We start from the raw sequence: 14,565 nt of genomic DNA on the forward strand, positions 1-14,565 counted from the left end.
TTACAAATGGTTAAAATGTGTGACAATCTGGCATTTAAAAGCTTTTTTGAAGGGTTGGGGGTAAATTGAATACAGTGTCCATTATATTGGTCATATGGGTTCTGATCAAAGCTTATTAATAATTTTTTCATTGATGATAAATAAATGCACATTCAATTTGCAAAAGGAATTTTATATTCCTCACAAAACAAAACGTATAGGAATCACCTTGTTCACCCATCCATATGTATGCAAAATTTTGACTTGTCCATAACATTTCAAATGATGTGACACTGAAAATTCATACTTGATATTAAAATTGCTTATGATCTAGAGATGTGTCCAAAACTTGACCCGAGGTCATTTGAACAAGTTCAAGCACTACTGGACGAAAAAAGTGCTGAGAATCCAAAAAAGCTAATACATTTATTAAAATTGCTATACTTTGACGTCAATATACAACATTTATCCTGCTTTTAGTAAAATGAAAAGCTCTGTTTTTCAATTTTGCAATGAATGTTCTTATTATAAGTCTAGTTCTTCGTAGTTTTGTTGTTCTTCTTCAATGTGCAGCTCATCATAGTCACATCTGTAGAAAATATATGAAGAATATTTCTCAAATAGAACTATTGAAGATAAAGTAACTTTTATAATCAAGCATTATATTGCACTAACATATAAATTGAATACATGTAGTTGGTTTTTTTCTATTCAAATCAACTGAATTGATAGCAATAATTGTCATTAAAATATTCGTTAGTGTTCATCTATCAAATTAAGATCCCTCAAAATGTGATGCATTTTACAAAAAAGAAAACCAAACTATTTTATGCATTAAAAAATAGAATAATTAAACTTTCATTTCAAAGTACAATATCTATTGACCCAGAAATTGATTTTTTTTAAATGATGAGTCGCAAATTCTTTTTATCTCATGTTTCCTCTTTTCTCCCGTGGAGATCACTCAGTGGGTTTTGTTATGATATCAAACAGTTGTGACATAACCATGGGTTTTGTGTGAGATTAATGAAGTAAATTTAAGTGAATTCTTGTATAAAACACCGTAAAAACATTTATAATGATGTATAATATTTAGGATATAATGAATATTCTATTGTATGTGGTGGATTATAATTTTAATATCCAACTCCTTGTGTGTTTTCTATCACCTCGACAAGACTTGGGGATAATAAATACACAGTGTGCTGGATAAAAAACTTATTCAAGCACAAATCATAGTGAATCCTATGTTACTCACATTTGTGTTTCACTTTTTTGTTTCAATTTTCCTCCTTCATTCAAACTCTCATCTTTCAACAATTCGTTTTGATTAGCACTTTGCCTATGAACTGCCATAGTGCATTCTGGTTCTTCATAAACCCCCCTAGAATAAGGAAAAAATATTTTTAATACTAATTGAGCTGCACTGGTGTTCAGCAATTTTAAGATTAAGGATATGGTGGAATTACGTTAAAACTCAGTTATACTTACTGTGAGTTATCTTCTGAACCTTTTTCACTCTGTACGTATATATATAAATGTGAAATCTTTTTAAAACATCTTTAAAATATTAATAATATGTGAAAAAAATATGAATCTGATATGAAAAACAAAGGAAACAGACAAGAAAAACAGGACATTGGGAAAAAACAAACACTTAAAGTTAAAGAAATAAAGTAATATGAATGAATATTAAAACGTCATTAAAACACAGGAACATAAAGATTTACCTCAATTTGTATTATTTTCCAATTACATTTAAATAATGTTTTATTAAAGATGCATATACAAAATAAAATGTCATAGAAAATATTATATATATTGAACAAGTAACTGAATCATAAATTATAAAACTACCTGTCTTCTGTTCACCAATCTCAGAATTTTGTTTAATTGGCTCTTCAATATATCGTTTGCTTGATTGTGATATACTGTAAAAAGTGATTTTTGAATAGTTGCATAAATTAAATGGAAATCATCTTATTGATAAAATTATCACATTGTATTACAAACATAGTAAGCATCTAAAAGGTAGCTGCTTGTTATATCTTAATTTTTTTCTTAGGTAAATTTTGCATGAAAACTGTTATTGATATTTGTCACTATGGCGTATCTATACTTGTGTTTCTTGTTAGAAAAAGTACCTTTTTGGGGCCTTTGATTGAGACTGCACTGAAAAAACAGTACAAAATGATACTTAGGTTCAAGGGTCATCCATCAATTAAAGGACACGTTTAAGGTATGAAAAAAAAATATTATTTTAAAATCTTGTTTTGCATTTATCTGAATGCTCTTTTCCGCTCTCATTGAAATAGTAAAAGAAAAAAAATCCGATTTAATTATACGAGAACTAAAGTGGTTTATTTCGTCTCTATCTTTGAATGCAATATAACCTGAGTTTACATTGTCCACGTCCTCTGGCAGTTGAAATCGGTTGTTGCTCCTGAAGTGTATGCAGATTTTTAACATTTCAATTATATATAATAGTTTCTAAGTAGTATCAAGCAATCAAACGTATCTATATGATTTTTAAATCACTTTAGAAATGAATTCAATTACACATTCTGCATTATATGAATAAAATATTTAAAACAAACTGTTAAACTGTCACGGGTCTGTAATTCACCTACCAATGATTACATAATGATTGTACGTACCTTTCAATCTTGATCACAACTCCTAAAATATGTTAATTAAAATGATAAATGAAGGTTTTCATAAAGCTTGCCAGCATATGTTTACCTTTGTTTAATTTTCGTCTATTCTAAAATATAGGCAAAAGGAATTACTATGATATTAATGTGTATTAAGAGCCTATCTAGTTTATTCTAAACCAAATTATTATAATTTATCTTATGGCTATTCGTCAGATTATACCTCTGCATTTAAAACTAAACATAAAAGACAAACCAAATATTGTCAATTCTCCTCTTCTGCAGATTACTATCACAAGAATAATTATTGTGATTAAAATCAAACACAGAAAGAAGGATAAAACGACTACAGAGGTAGCACTATCCCTATCAGAAGGCTTCCTTTGTTGAGCTGTTTGATGGGCTGAAATCAAAGAGAGGCGATTCTATGGAAGTATAAGGTATTCAAATGAATAATATTAAATTTTTAAATATGTATAGATTCTTTACCTCACGGATTTGTTTTTTACTATCAGCTGTATCAGTAGTCTGATATTAATTTATCAGTTCTCAGATGATATTGAATAATCAAAATTTTCTTCATAATAAAATAATATTCTTCTTTCGGTAAAGTCCAAAGCTCTATTTAGACATACGTCATTTAGAATTAAAGAAAACAAATTATTATTCAATTATTTAAAAAAAAAGTTATATATGTACCATTTATACGAACTGTAAGTCTTGAAAAACTTAATCCTGATCCACAGGGACTGTAAGAGGAAGTAGAAACTTCACAGAAAAAATGAACAACCTTGTCGAACTCCGTTATATGATAGGTTATTCGACTGAACATTATCATTTCCCCACCACTTTTATTTGTTGATAGATTTATTTCGTCTTCTTGTGTGACAATTTTTGTCCAGTTATCAGTGTATCTCTTCTTACCGCACCAGTTTATCGTCTACGAGATAAAAGATGAGTGAAGAAATTAAATATGAAAAGACATACAAATTTATGAATAAACCCGTTCTTAGTTAAAATCATAATCTCATTTTCTTTTGATTGTTAATTCAAAGGATATTGAAATTCACAAGAGGGTACAACCCTAATGTAGATTTTCCAAAGGGTTTGGAAAAGTTTTGGAATTCCATGGAATTCCAATCATTTCTATACCAAACGTCTGGAAGTTTTTGGAATATTATGGAATTTGAAAAAAAAATTGGACTTGGACATTTTTTGGTTCGGAAAGTAGTGGAATTCTTTGGAAAAAATGATGAAATAAGAAACTTAGCCATTTTCTGCGCTGGAAAACTGTGGAAAATTACTTAGAATTTTTTAACTGTCGAATAATAGTACAATAACATCGGGATCGAAGTCGGGCTCGATGAACAGTTAATTTCAACAACACGCTGAAATTCAAAAATATCGAATGCCATGTTGATGTTGCACAGAAGGAAAGTTGGAAAGAGGGTGTCTAGAACAGAGAAATCATGATTAGCGTTGGATGGAAGAAGATGAAGACATTTTAAGTCCCGGTAGGTACAATATTGTACAGTATTTTATGTGTCCTTGAATGAAGAACGCTTCTGCTACTGTCAGTACTGTTCATTAGTCTGGACACCACACATAAACTGCCCGACGGTGAAATCGTTAGTGCACTATTTCAATTTTGTTATAATTTAAGATCATGGAGTTTAACTCGAATTTCCTCGTTTGTGATCGAACTGATGTAAAGAGTTTTACCTGTACCTTCCTTTGTTCAAGATAACATTTACAGAGTGATGTACAATGTTATTAATTATATATTTTAAAGCATGTTCATGATCATTTTCAGCTCTTATTTTAATTATTTTATAGTTGCTGCATTGTGCCTGAGATGATCCCCACAGCGATGGCGTTTGATAACTTGGACAAGCTGGTGCACAAGGGCATCTTATCCACTCTGTTCTCTACTTCACATATAAAAATACACAAGGGAAGAATCGAAAGTAGCACACGATTTTTAAAAAAAGTCAAAAAACAACTTACTTGAGAAAAGTTACACAAATCCTGAAAGGAACTAGCGCAAATAATGTCCTAGTACTTATCCAGGCTAAACTATTCCAAATATATCCATTGAAAATAGCTTTTATCTAACGAAAATCCCAGCTTTCTGCACAGTGTGAAACTCTTCGCCCAAGAAAAGATAACTCACCCGGATGACAATAGGGTAGTACCCGAGGCCTTCCGAGTGCCATTGGAAGACTTCGTTTACTACCCTATTGTCATCCGGGTGAGTTATCTTTTCTTGGGCGAAGAGTTTCACACTGTGCAGAAAGCTGGGGTTTTAGCTGGATAAAAGCTATTTTCGATGGATATATCTGGAATATTTTAGCCTGGATAAGTGCTAGGACATTATTTGCGCTAGTTCCTTTCAGGATATGTGTAACTTTTCTCAAGTAAGTTGTTTTTTGACTTTTTTTAAAAATCGTGTGCTACTTTCGATTCTTCCCTTGTGTATTTTTATATGTGAAGTAGAGAACAGAGTGGATAAGATGCCCCTGTGGTTGGTGGATGTAGATGCTTAGCCAATCAGTCACTAGGCTTGTGAATATGGTGAGATCTAGCTCAAATTATCATTCAAACCAAGTAAACTAACTTTGATTTTATTAATCCATGTCTATTAGCATAAGATTAAAAAAAAATATTGCAAGTTTGCCATGTAAACAAAATTTAAGGTTTACATTCTTAACACGCTTAAATTCCTTATTTTAATAATTAAAAAAACAATGAATTCTGACAGGTAATCTAAACATGCTAACTGCACATGCATAATTATTTTAGATCAAACAGCAATCATCTACTATGAAGTATACATGCATTCTATAGGAATCTGGATGCTCACAAGGACAAGAGCTGTATGAAAAAAAAAACCAACAGGTCAGATTTCTTAATTATTTTCTAAATCAATAAAATCACATGAATTGAAATTATCTTTTTCAGTATCAGCTCACCTGAACCATTTAAAGGCCTTAGTGAGTTTTTTTTATCAGTGGCTGATGTTGTCTGTCGTCTATAAACTTCACATTTTTACATTTATCAGAATTAATCCTAATTTGAACAAAAAATTGCAAGATAGTGAATTCATATTCTACAGTAGACTGATTTGCCAGGTCGAAAGAACCAATTGTTTTGTATAGCTTTAGTTTATTATTTGTCATATATTAAATTAATTTATATGGATATCAATAATGATGCATCTTAATGGCTATCTTTTCTTTCAGAAATTGTGCAAGGAAAGTTTGAAGTGTCTGTGGGACTGGGAATGATCATCATCCAACTTTCTGAGCCTTCGTACTGAAAGTGAATGCATTCGTGACACCAATTATCTGTCAACCCTATAACATAACCATTTACTATTTTCATGGGATATATCAGTGAGGAAGTGATTCTCTGGCAAACACGTCAGAAGTTTTGGATCTTCATTAATTGGGATCTTTGGCACGTACGTTGGGGGATTATACTTTTAATTAGCATCTGTTGATTTTATGGGATCTGTGTATCAATATAGTTGTGTAGTACCTATTTTTTGCATTTAATACATGTGTTTGTCACTCTAGTCATTAACTTTGTACCAGTACATAAGCCACTGGCAGTTCATTGTAAATGTATACTCTGTTGATGTTTCAATGACCTCTCCAATTCCATGTCCAATGTCATTTAATAAAACTAACTTCTTATTTTAGTAAATGCAGACTGGTGTATACTAAATACATGTATATCTTAACATGATTATCATTAATTTAACTAAGGTTATTCTCCAGTAATCATATTCTTCTCTGGATATGCTTGTAAATAACCTTTGATGTAAATTACTTTCAGTGAGAACACATTTAAAAAGTGTGCTTATGTTGTACATCTGAGAGTATATATGCAATACTTGTCTCAAAAAAAATTGTAAAAGAATCAATGAATTTTTTATTTTGAAAATATAGATTTGATCTATGAAAAATTGTGATGTTAATGTTATAAAGTTTTTTTGGGAATTATTTGGCACTAATTATTTCAGTTTTCATTGTACATGTATTTGGAATCCTGGAATTCCATGGATTTCCATGGAATTCCTTAGATTTACAAATATCCTGGAATTCCATGGATTTCCTCCGCAAATTTCCATTCTGGTATTGTTCCGCTCTTTTCCAGGCTAGATTTGAAGTTCCGTCCCAATACTCCGGAGAATTCCTAAGAATTCTGCGGAACAAAAATTCCATGGAATTCCATGGAATATGCTTTGGAATTCCATGGAAGTTGCGGAAAATCTACATTAGGGAACCGATAATGAAAATAAAACATATCATTAACTACCCATGTGTCTCTCACAATCTTATTCTACTCTACATGAAGTTCTTTATAATGCAATTATATTACTCAATCCTTCAAATTTGTTAGCCCTTAGTACGTCGACAAAGGCTGAAGCATTCCGCTGATGTTTTCAAACTCTGCCGTCGATTTACTCTCAAAGATACTCGATCGGATATTAAAAAAGTCAACCGGTTGGATTGTGTGACTGTTTGCAATAAACCATTAACAAACACAACTAAATTTTACTGTGGGTGTCAACAACGGCGTCCTCGAATAAGAGTAAGACTGGGAAATATGACAAGCTTACAAAAATACATCCATTGGTTTCTTTCATTTGTTTTTAATGTTATCTTAATTGTTGTTTAACATAATTATATATCAGATTCCGTGGTTAAACCTTAACATTTATATAGGTTGCAGATTAAATAATTGCTTCTAAAACTGGCGCTTTTACGCGCCAAAGTCATCAACTTTATTTAAATTCCTCTCCGACGATAGAAAATGCTTTACAAGGGGGGAAATTAAGAAATAAACACTCTAGATGCTTAGTAAATATCGAAATCGCAGGGCAAAATGTGAAACCGAAAAAAATGTGTTTGCATTACATGTCATTAATGATTTGCACGTAATTTTTGCGTTTACTTCTTTATCTCTTGATGCCATACATTTCAATGTTGTTAATTGTGAACATCGGCTCTAGTGCATATAAACCAGGAAGCACATCGGCCCATTTTCATAATTTCAAACCACACAGTAAAAAAAATGCTAGTTGTCTCAAAATTTGAAAAAAATTCTCTAGAGGGACGTTAAACAAGAAACAAACAAGCAAGCAATAAATAATAGATTACCTGTCCGTTAGATGTGAATGAGGAAGCGCTACAAAATAAATGAATTGTTCTTCCAAATCCGTGAGTGGTGAAATTTTGTTCGTCAACAACCCCATTGTCGTCGTATATCAAGATGGGAGATAATTTCCACTGTCCATTTGCTTTTCAAAATTAAAATGATAATGAGAAGGTAAAGAAAAATCATAAAGTAAATTTAACAATGAAACACTTTTCAGCTGAATCATAATTGTTAATAAAATAATCACCTTCAGTCAAAGTTTTTGTTTTTATGAATAACGTCGAATTTGCACTTCCTTTTCCACATTCACTCGTGTATTCGTCGTAGCCTGATTCACACATAATTTCTAGGTATGCATCACTTTGCATGATGTGGTAAAAGATCTCAGATTTTTGTATATGTTTGCATCGATCTTTGCTTCTAAATACTGGTACGATATTTGGAGGTTCTTGTAGCGATATTTCAGTAAATTTTCCAGAGATATTCTTGCACCATCTAATATTCTTTTTAAAAAGTTAAAAATCACTCTTAAGTTTTAAACGAATGTTATTTGAATCGTTTAAGCATCACCCGATGTTATTAATTTCATTTATTCCTCAGATATGGTTTACTTTGATATACTTTTATTTCGCTTGAAAAAGATATGAGGTGCATTTTGTAGATCAGTTACAGAAATGATATCAGTACATCAGACTTTAAAGTTTTTTAAAAAAAGTACGATCAATCTGTAGAAATTCAATAAAATCCACAGAATAAATAAAAAATCTTATCGTTAAGAACAAACAGACATAAGTTTAGTCCTAAGTTTTGATTTAGTTTATGAAATATCGAAATGAAATAAAGAGTTCATAGTCATTGAAACTCCTTCTGTACTTTAGCGATGAATTTCTATAATAAGACCTTCAAAAAAATATGTTTGTGTTCTAATGCTTCAATCCATTTATGGAACTTTGGAAAGGAAAGTCAAAAAAGTAATGAAAAGATGAAGACTGCACATAGTGATAGATCTTTTTAAAATCTACAAGCAATTTATAATTCTTTGAATAGCTAGTATAGGTTATAAAACGGAGATGATTTGAAATTCAACAGGTAAATGGGATGTCTAAGAGAAGTAGCATCTTTTTTGACAACAAATATCCCGAGAGCACTAAGTATTAGATATATAGATGGAATATTCTCTAGTTAAACTTTATGATTAAAACAAACTTAATTAGACTTAGGATTTGGTATTTTAAAAATTCAGATTACATCAACAAGAGCACTATAAGATCAAATAGTTAACGAAATGATGACTTTCAATACAATTCTTTGATATCCCTATTGCACCAACTTTTTTGACAAAAGTCTGATTTCTATTATTGATTACAATACTCCTGAGATTCCAGTGATTGTTTGATTCTATAATACCTTAAACAGATGATAACAAGATGGTAAGGAAATATCACTCAAAAAGTAAGGATAGTTGATAATATAAAAATAACTGTCATTATCTCCTTTGTCACACAATGCAGGCATTAGTTGATTGTTATCAATTAGAGTCAGTAAGAGTTCCAAATGTGAAAAAGATGTATCGAGTATACGATAATCAAACAATAAGACAATGGTAATAAATGGATCGTAAACTAAACAGAGGAGGATCGACATCAAGTAATGCATTTGAAATCATTCAAAAAATACCTCCCTACTTTAATATTGTCAATAAAATCGATTTTTACTTTTCTTGATTTTAAAGTAAAAACTTTTCATTCGTTTTTAGAGAGGGGGGGGGCATGTACACTATCCAAAAATTCTTCTTGAAAACTTGATACCATCTCAATCATAAAATAAAACAAACGTTTGACTTACTTGACTTGGAAGGCCATTTATGCTTTTAACTTCTCCGGTGCATTTAAGCTGTATCACGTCTCCTGGTTTTTGTCCACTGCTTTTAATTATAGTTAAGTCCTGAATTTTCTTCGGAGATTGGCCTGTATAATAAAAAAAATAATAATACGAGATAAATGTTGCTATTTAAAATTGACTTATTTTTTTTAATTAAATACAGTTTGTGCTAGTTTTCTTGAATATTGTTTGTTATCTCCATATGCTTCATTATTACATATGATACATGCATTTAAAAAAATTATCACGTCTACATAACAAAAATTTTACCTTTAATCGATATGATACTTTTTTCTAGACTTCTGAAAATCTCACTTCCGTTTGACACTCTACATCGGAAGATGGAGTAGAGGTTTTGGTCAATTGCACATCTGCTCAGAATTAGAGACACTAAAATCTCTATGTTGCAAGATAAAAGTACCTCAGATTCAGGATAACATTTATCAGAAGTGATAGAATAAATTTCCAAGTTCTGATAAGTTTTCAGGATGTAGGATCCTGTGACGTTAATCATTGCAACTTCTTTCCAGTCTTCTCTGGTCTTGCTTTTCCTGATTTCCATAACCATTTCAGGAATTATGTTATCTTTATTGATATATTCATTGAAGTTGCAGGAGAGAAAAACGTTATTTTCCCCGATTTTAGTCGACGCACTGACAGACAAGTGCCAATTTCCTGTATGATTGATATACATTTCGATAAGATAAACCACTATTGTTACAAATTGATGCAATTATATATTATCAAAAATCCTTACGTACCTCTACAAAATGGACAGAAAAAGAAAAACAAAATCACCACACACATGTACATAGCTAAATGAAGGAAGTAAACTATTCTGCGATGTCCCTTGAACTGAACTGCTGATAAAATATCTTTGTAAATGTTTTAATTGGTCTTCAACCGAGATTAAAAGAAGGGCAGTATGGTAGTTCTAAAAATGGAAGATATGCCTCTGAAACCCGACTGTTTGGATATCAGCAGAAATAAATTCATAAGTAAACATTTTCTAAGTATATAATTTTTTAATTGGGAATCATATAAACGTATGGATACATTCAATGTCTTTGACTATCTTTGATAAAAAGTCATGATGATGGATCAATTATACATCTACTTTAGAGCTTCAAACATAGAATGCTTTAGAACTATTGGTTTTTTTTTTTTAATTATTATAAAATGTTGATAAATTTGCTTTTTTAATAATTATTTTTTATGAGTTCGGAGGTTTTGAAATGCTTTAAATTTGAAAATGCTGCCCAACTGGTCAAGTTGAAAGAGTTTAATTGTCTTTTACCACTAGGTTGTCAGATAGCTTGTTATTTGCTTATTTTTAGATATTAATAAGAATAAAACTTCCAGGAACTCCAATCTATATGTGTATGTTTATTCCTTGAATTTTTCTCCAAGATGTTTTGCGAAGTTATGTGCTCTTATTGTTGACCACGGTTTTAATTAACAGAGAAACTTCGTCGGAGAATTGTCCTCACAAAACCCCAAATCAGCCATAGACGCACCCTATCACTGAAATGCGTAAAATTATGTCCAGCGCTTGCGATGCTTACATCTTAAATTTCAACATATCCTTACCTTACAGTTTAAACAGAAATTATACTTCCCTCCATGTCACTTTTAATCAAAACATAAAAACACTGATTACAGACATTAATAAAACAAGCAGTGCAAATTTTGGCGCATATCTAAATAGGCACAAATTTGTTTATGTTTACAATAAGTACCAATAAGTAACAAACAGTGCAGATTTTGGCGCATATTTAAATAGGTACGTATACAAATTTGTCCATGTTTCCAATAAGTACCATTAAAAGAATATACAGATATTTCTAAAACCCTGCATATACCTTGCGTAATCTGTCTTACAGATCAACATGTATCATCTTATGAAAAAAGTAAAACTAGAAGAAAAGGTAGCGCGTGTTTACATTTATTTTAATTGTTATATTTTTACGTCATTAAGGATGTTTTTTGTTCGATGTTAATATAATTTATGTTCCTTTTTTAGCTCACCTGAGCTGAAGGCTCAAGTGAGCTTTTCTGATCAAAATGTGTCCGTTGCCTATCGTTGTCGTTGATGTTGTCGTTGTTGTCGTAAACTTTTCACATTTTCATCTTCTTCTTAAGAACCATTGGGCCAATTTCAACCAAACTTGCTACAAAGTATTCTTGGGTTAAGGGAATTCAAATTTATTCAAATAAAGGGCCACACCCTTTTCCAAGGGGAGATAATTATGAATTAGAGAAAAATTAATGACATTTTTAAAAAATCGTCTTCTCAAGAACCACTAGGCCAGGAAATATAAAACTCATGTGCAATCATCCTCAGGTAGTGTAGATTCAAGATTGTTCAAATCATGACCCACGGGGGTAGGGTGGGGCCAAAATGGCCGATCAAAGTTTTACATAGAAATATATAGTAAAAAACTTTAAATATCTTCTCAAGAACCACTGGACCAGGAAAGATGAAACACAGGTGGAATCATCCTCAGGTAGTGTAGATTCAAAGATCAAAATATAACCCCCGGGGCTAGGGTGGGGCCAAATTGTCCGACCAAAGTTTTACATAGGAATATAAAGAGAAACCTTTTAAAATCTTCTTTTCAAGTATACTTCAAAGCCATTATTAGTAATATTTATATGGAATCATCCTCAGGTAGTGCAGATTCTAATTTGTTCAAATCATGATCCCCTTGGGGGTTAAAATTCAAGCCCCCTCCACCCGCCCTCAGTAAACTTTCAGTTCTGATCTGATATGTGTTTTTTTTCTAGCCAATTGCTCAGGTGAGCGATGTGGCCCCTGGGCCTCTTGTTTAATCTTCACTGGTTGGGTACAATTAAATGATATTTGTTATTGTTAAAACTCTATTTCCTTTTGTTTAATTTAAAGCAAATAATATTGGACAATTAACTATTTATAAATATATTTTATCTGAGAACCATACTCAAGCAATCTTAGGTGAACTAGAGGTACTGTGAGCAATGAGCTCACTAAATGATACCCCCCCCCCCATCTCCCATATCGTTATAACTGATGACAAAGTCCATGTTTTGCAGTGGCCGGGAAACCCAAAATATGTGTCAGATCAAAAAGTAAAATAAGAGGTGCACAATGGCAATATGTAATAAAGATTCTGTGAAAGTGTCATTAATTTTCACTCAGTAGTATAAGAGAGTTGCGGATAAGAGATGGGTACCCTAAAGCGTAACAGACGGACGGACGGACGGACGTACAGACGGACGGAATTAACTATTATTATATACCCTCCCGCTTTTCAAGCGGGGGGTATAAAGATGGTGCTAATTTCATGATTTCTTTTTTGAATGAGCAAATTATTTTGATAAGCGATATTCATAAAAAACAATACTTTGGGGACACTGAATAATTTGTATCCAGTAGGATACAATTACTGAAATCTTCCTTATTGCAAAACATCCTTTATAACTCAATTTACAAATATTTTACAAGAGTGATTCAAAAGTTTGACTCTCTATCTCTATCTCTCTCTGATTCTTTCTCTCTATTTTCTCTAAAATGTAAAAAAATAACTTTTCAGTCAAAAAAATATCCTTGCAACACATATTTAAGTAAGTGAACATATTAACTTAGCAGGTAAAAAATCTTAAACCTCCCATTTCTTGCATGTGTTATCTGTGACCAATTTAGATAGAATAAAAAAAACCCATAAGTACATGCACTTGAAATCACAGATTACGTGCTTCATATGATTTTTTTTGTCATCATATGATCATGCATATCTGGCAATTGGCATCCAAACATGTTTTTGTGTTGGGGGTATAATAATTATTAATTACTTAATCGTTCCTTAAATCCAGGTCATTTCATAATAGGGAAGTCATTTACTAGGAGCTCGTCCTATAAATCGCATTCATTATGCATCATTCTTACTAAAATCGAATAAATTTATCTTTAACTTTAGAATAAATCTACTCTAAACATATCTCGAAAAGTAGGAAAAATACTTCCTGTTGATTAGCGACCAAGATATGTCATCTGCGTAATTTCAAATGAAAGTCACGGGTCTTTCGGATATGACCTTAAAAACGTAGGTCCCGTGTCACGGTAGGCGTTGGCACGATAAAGAACCCTCACTGCTCAATGGCCCTGAGTGCCGAGTATAGGTCTAAATTTGAAGCCCTTCACCGGCATCGGTGACGTCTCCATATGAGTGAAAAATTCTCAAGAGGGATGTTAAACAATATACAATATACAATCAAATACAACCCATAGGTACAAAAAAACTTAACCTGCTCCAAAACGCTACCCTCTGTTAAAAATCTGAAAAATATAGACCTTAATCATCTTCTGATCAAGATTTATAGTTCTTCAATTATCATCAATGTCAATTACCAAACTTAAATAATATCTCGCTTTGCTCTGTTTTGGAAAATGTAGATATGAAGCGGAATCTGAAGAAAGACTAGTAGTATACATCCCAAGAATAATTCAGGTAATCTTTTAAAAAAAAAGATGTTAGAGAGTTACCTATTGACTGGTCTTGCCAATTAACTTTGAAAACTTTTTACTCATCTTGAAATAATGTTCATATATACAGCATCAAAATGATGTTTATACTAAACGTTGGGTTATAAATACAAATTTGGACAAATTAAAATATGTGTAGAATTATTAAATAAATATGGGGAATAACAAGATGTAAAGAAATGTAGAAAACATAAGTTTTTTTAATCCAAGGTTGTGCTCCCTGGTCCATTGCTTATAACACATAAACAACTATTTAAAAGGGAAAACTCATGATTTATAGTTTGCTCTTTAGAAAGAAAAAATAATGCTGACTTACATTTAATGTTTTAAAATTCATGGAGTACATCAAGCGGTTTTATACTT

General features: G+C 31.6%; 1 protein-coding gene and 2 long non-coding RNA genes across 3 annotated transcripts; 1 reads left to right on the forward strand and 2 right to left on the reverse strand.

The window, feature by feature from the left end:
* Positions 1-391: 391 nt before the first annotated feature.
* LOC134279166 (uncharacterized) lies at positions 392-1,357 on the reverse strand. Its single transcript, XR_009994584.1, has 2 exons — positions 1,238-1,357; positions 392-568 (listed from the first exon to the last, which is right to left on the reverse strand). It is a non-coding gene; the product is annotated as an uncharacterized LOC134279166 (long non-coding RNA).
* A 137-nt stretch (positions 1,358-1,494) lies between these two features.
* LOC134279169 (uncharacterized) lies at positions 1,495-10,248 on the reverse strand. Its single transcript, XM_062761523.1, has 11 exons — positions 9,996-10,248; positions 9,645-9,766; positions 8,047-8,302; positions 7,802-7,941; positions 3,346-3,573; positions 2,890-3,058; positions 2,637-2,658; positions 2,373-2,422; positions 2,124-2,151; positions 1,837-1,910; positions 1,495-1,499 (listed from the first exon to the last, which is right to left on the reverse strand). Exons 1-11 carry the CDS (start codon positions 10,246-10,248, stop codon positions 1,495-1,497), a joined length of 1,347 nt encoding a protein of 448 aa, XP_062617507.1.
* Positions 5,158-6,301, forward strand: LOC134279167 (uncharacterized). Its single transcript, XR_009994585.1, has 3 exons — positions 5,158-5,207; positions 5,436-5,531; positions 5,876-6,301. It is a non-coding gene; the product is annotated as an uncharacterized LOC134279167 (long non-coding RNA).
* Positions 10,249-14,565: the final 4,317 nt, after the last annotated feature.

This window comes from Saccostrea cucullata, unplaced genomic scaffold (genome assembly GCF_032062105.1).
Source record: "Saccostrea cucullata isolate Sc308-1 unplaced genomic scaffold, CSIRO_AGI_Scuc_v1 ctg6453, whole genome shotgun sequence".
NCBI lineage: Eukaryota > Metazoa > Mollusca > Bivalvia > Ostreida > Ostreidae > Saccostrea > Saccostrea cuccullata.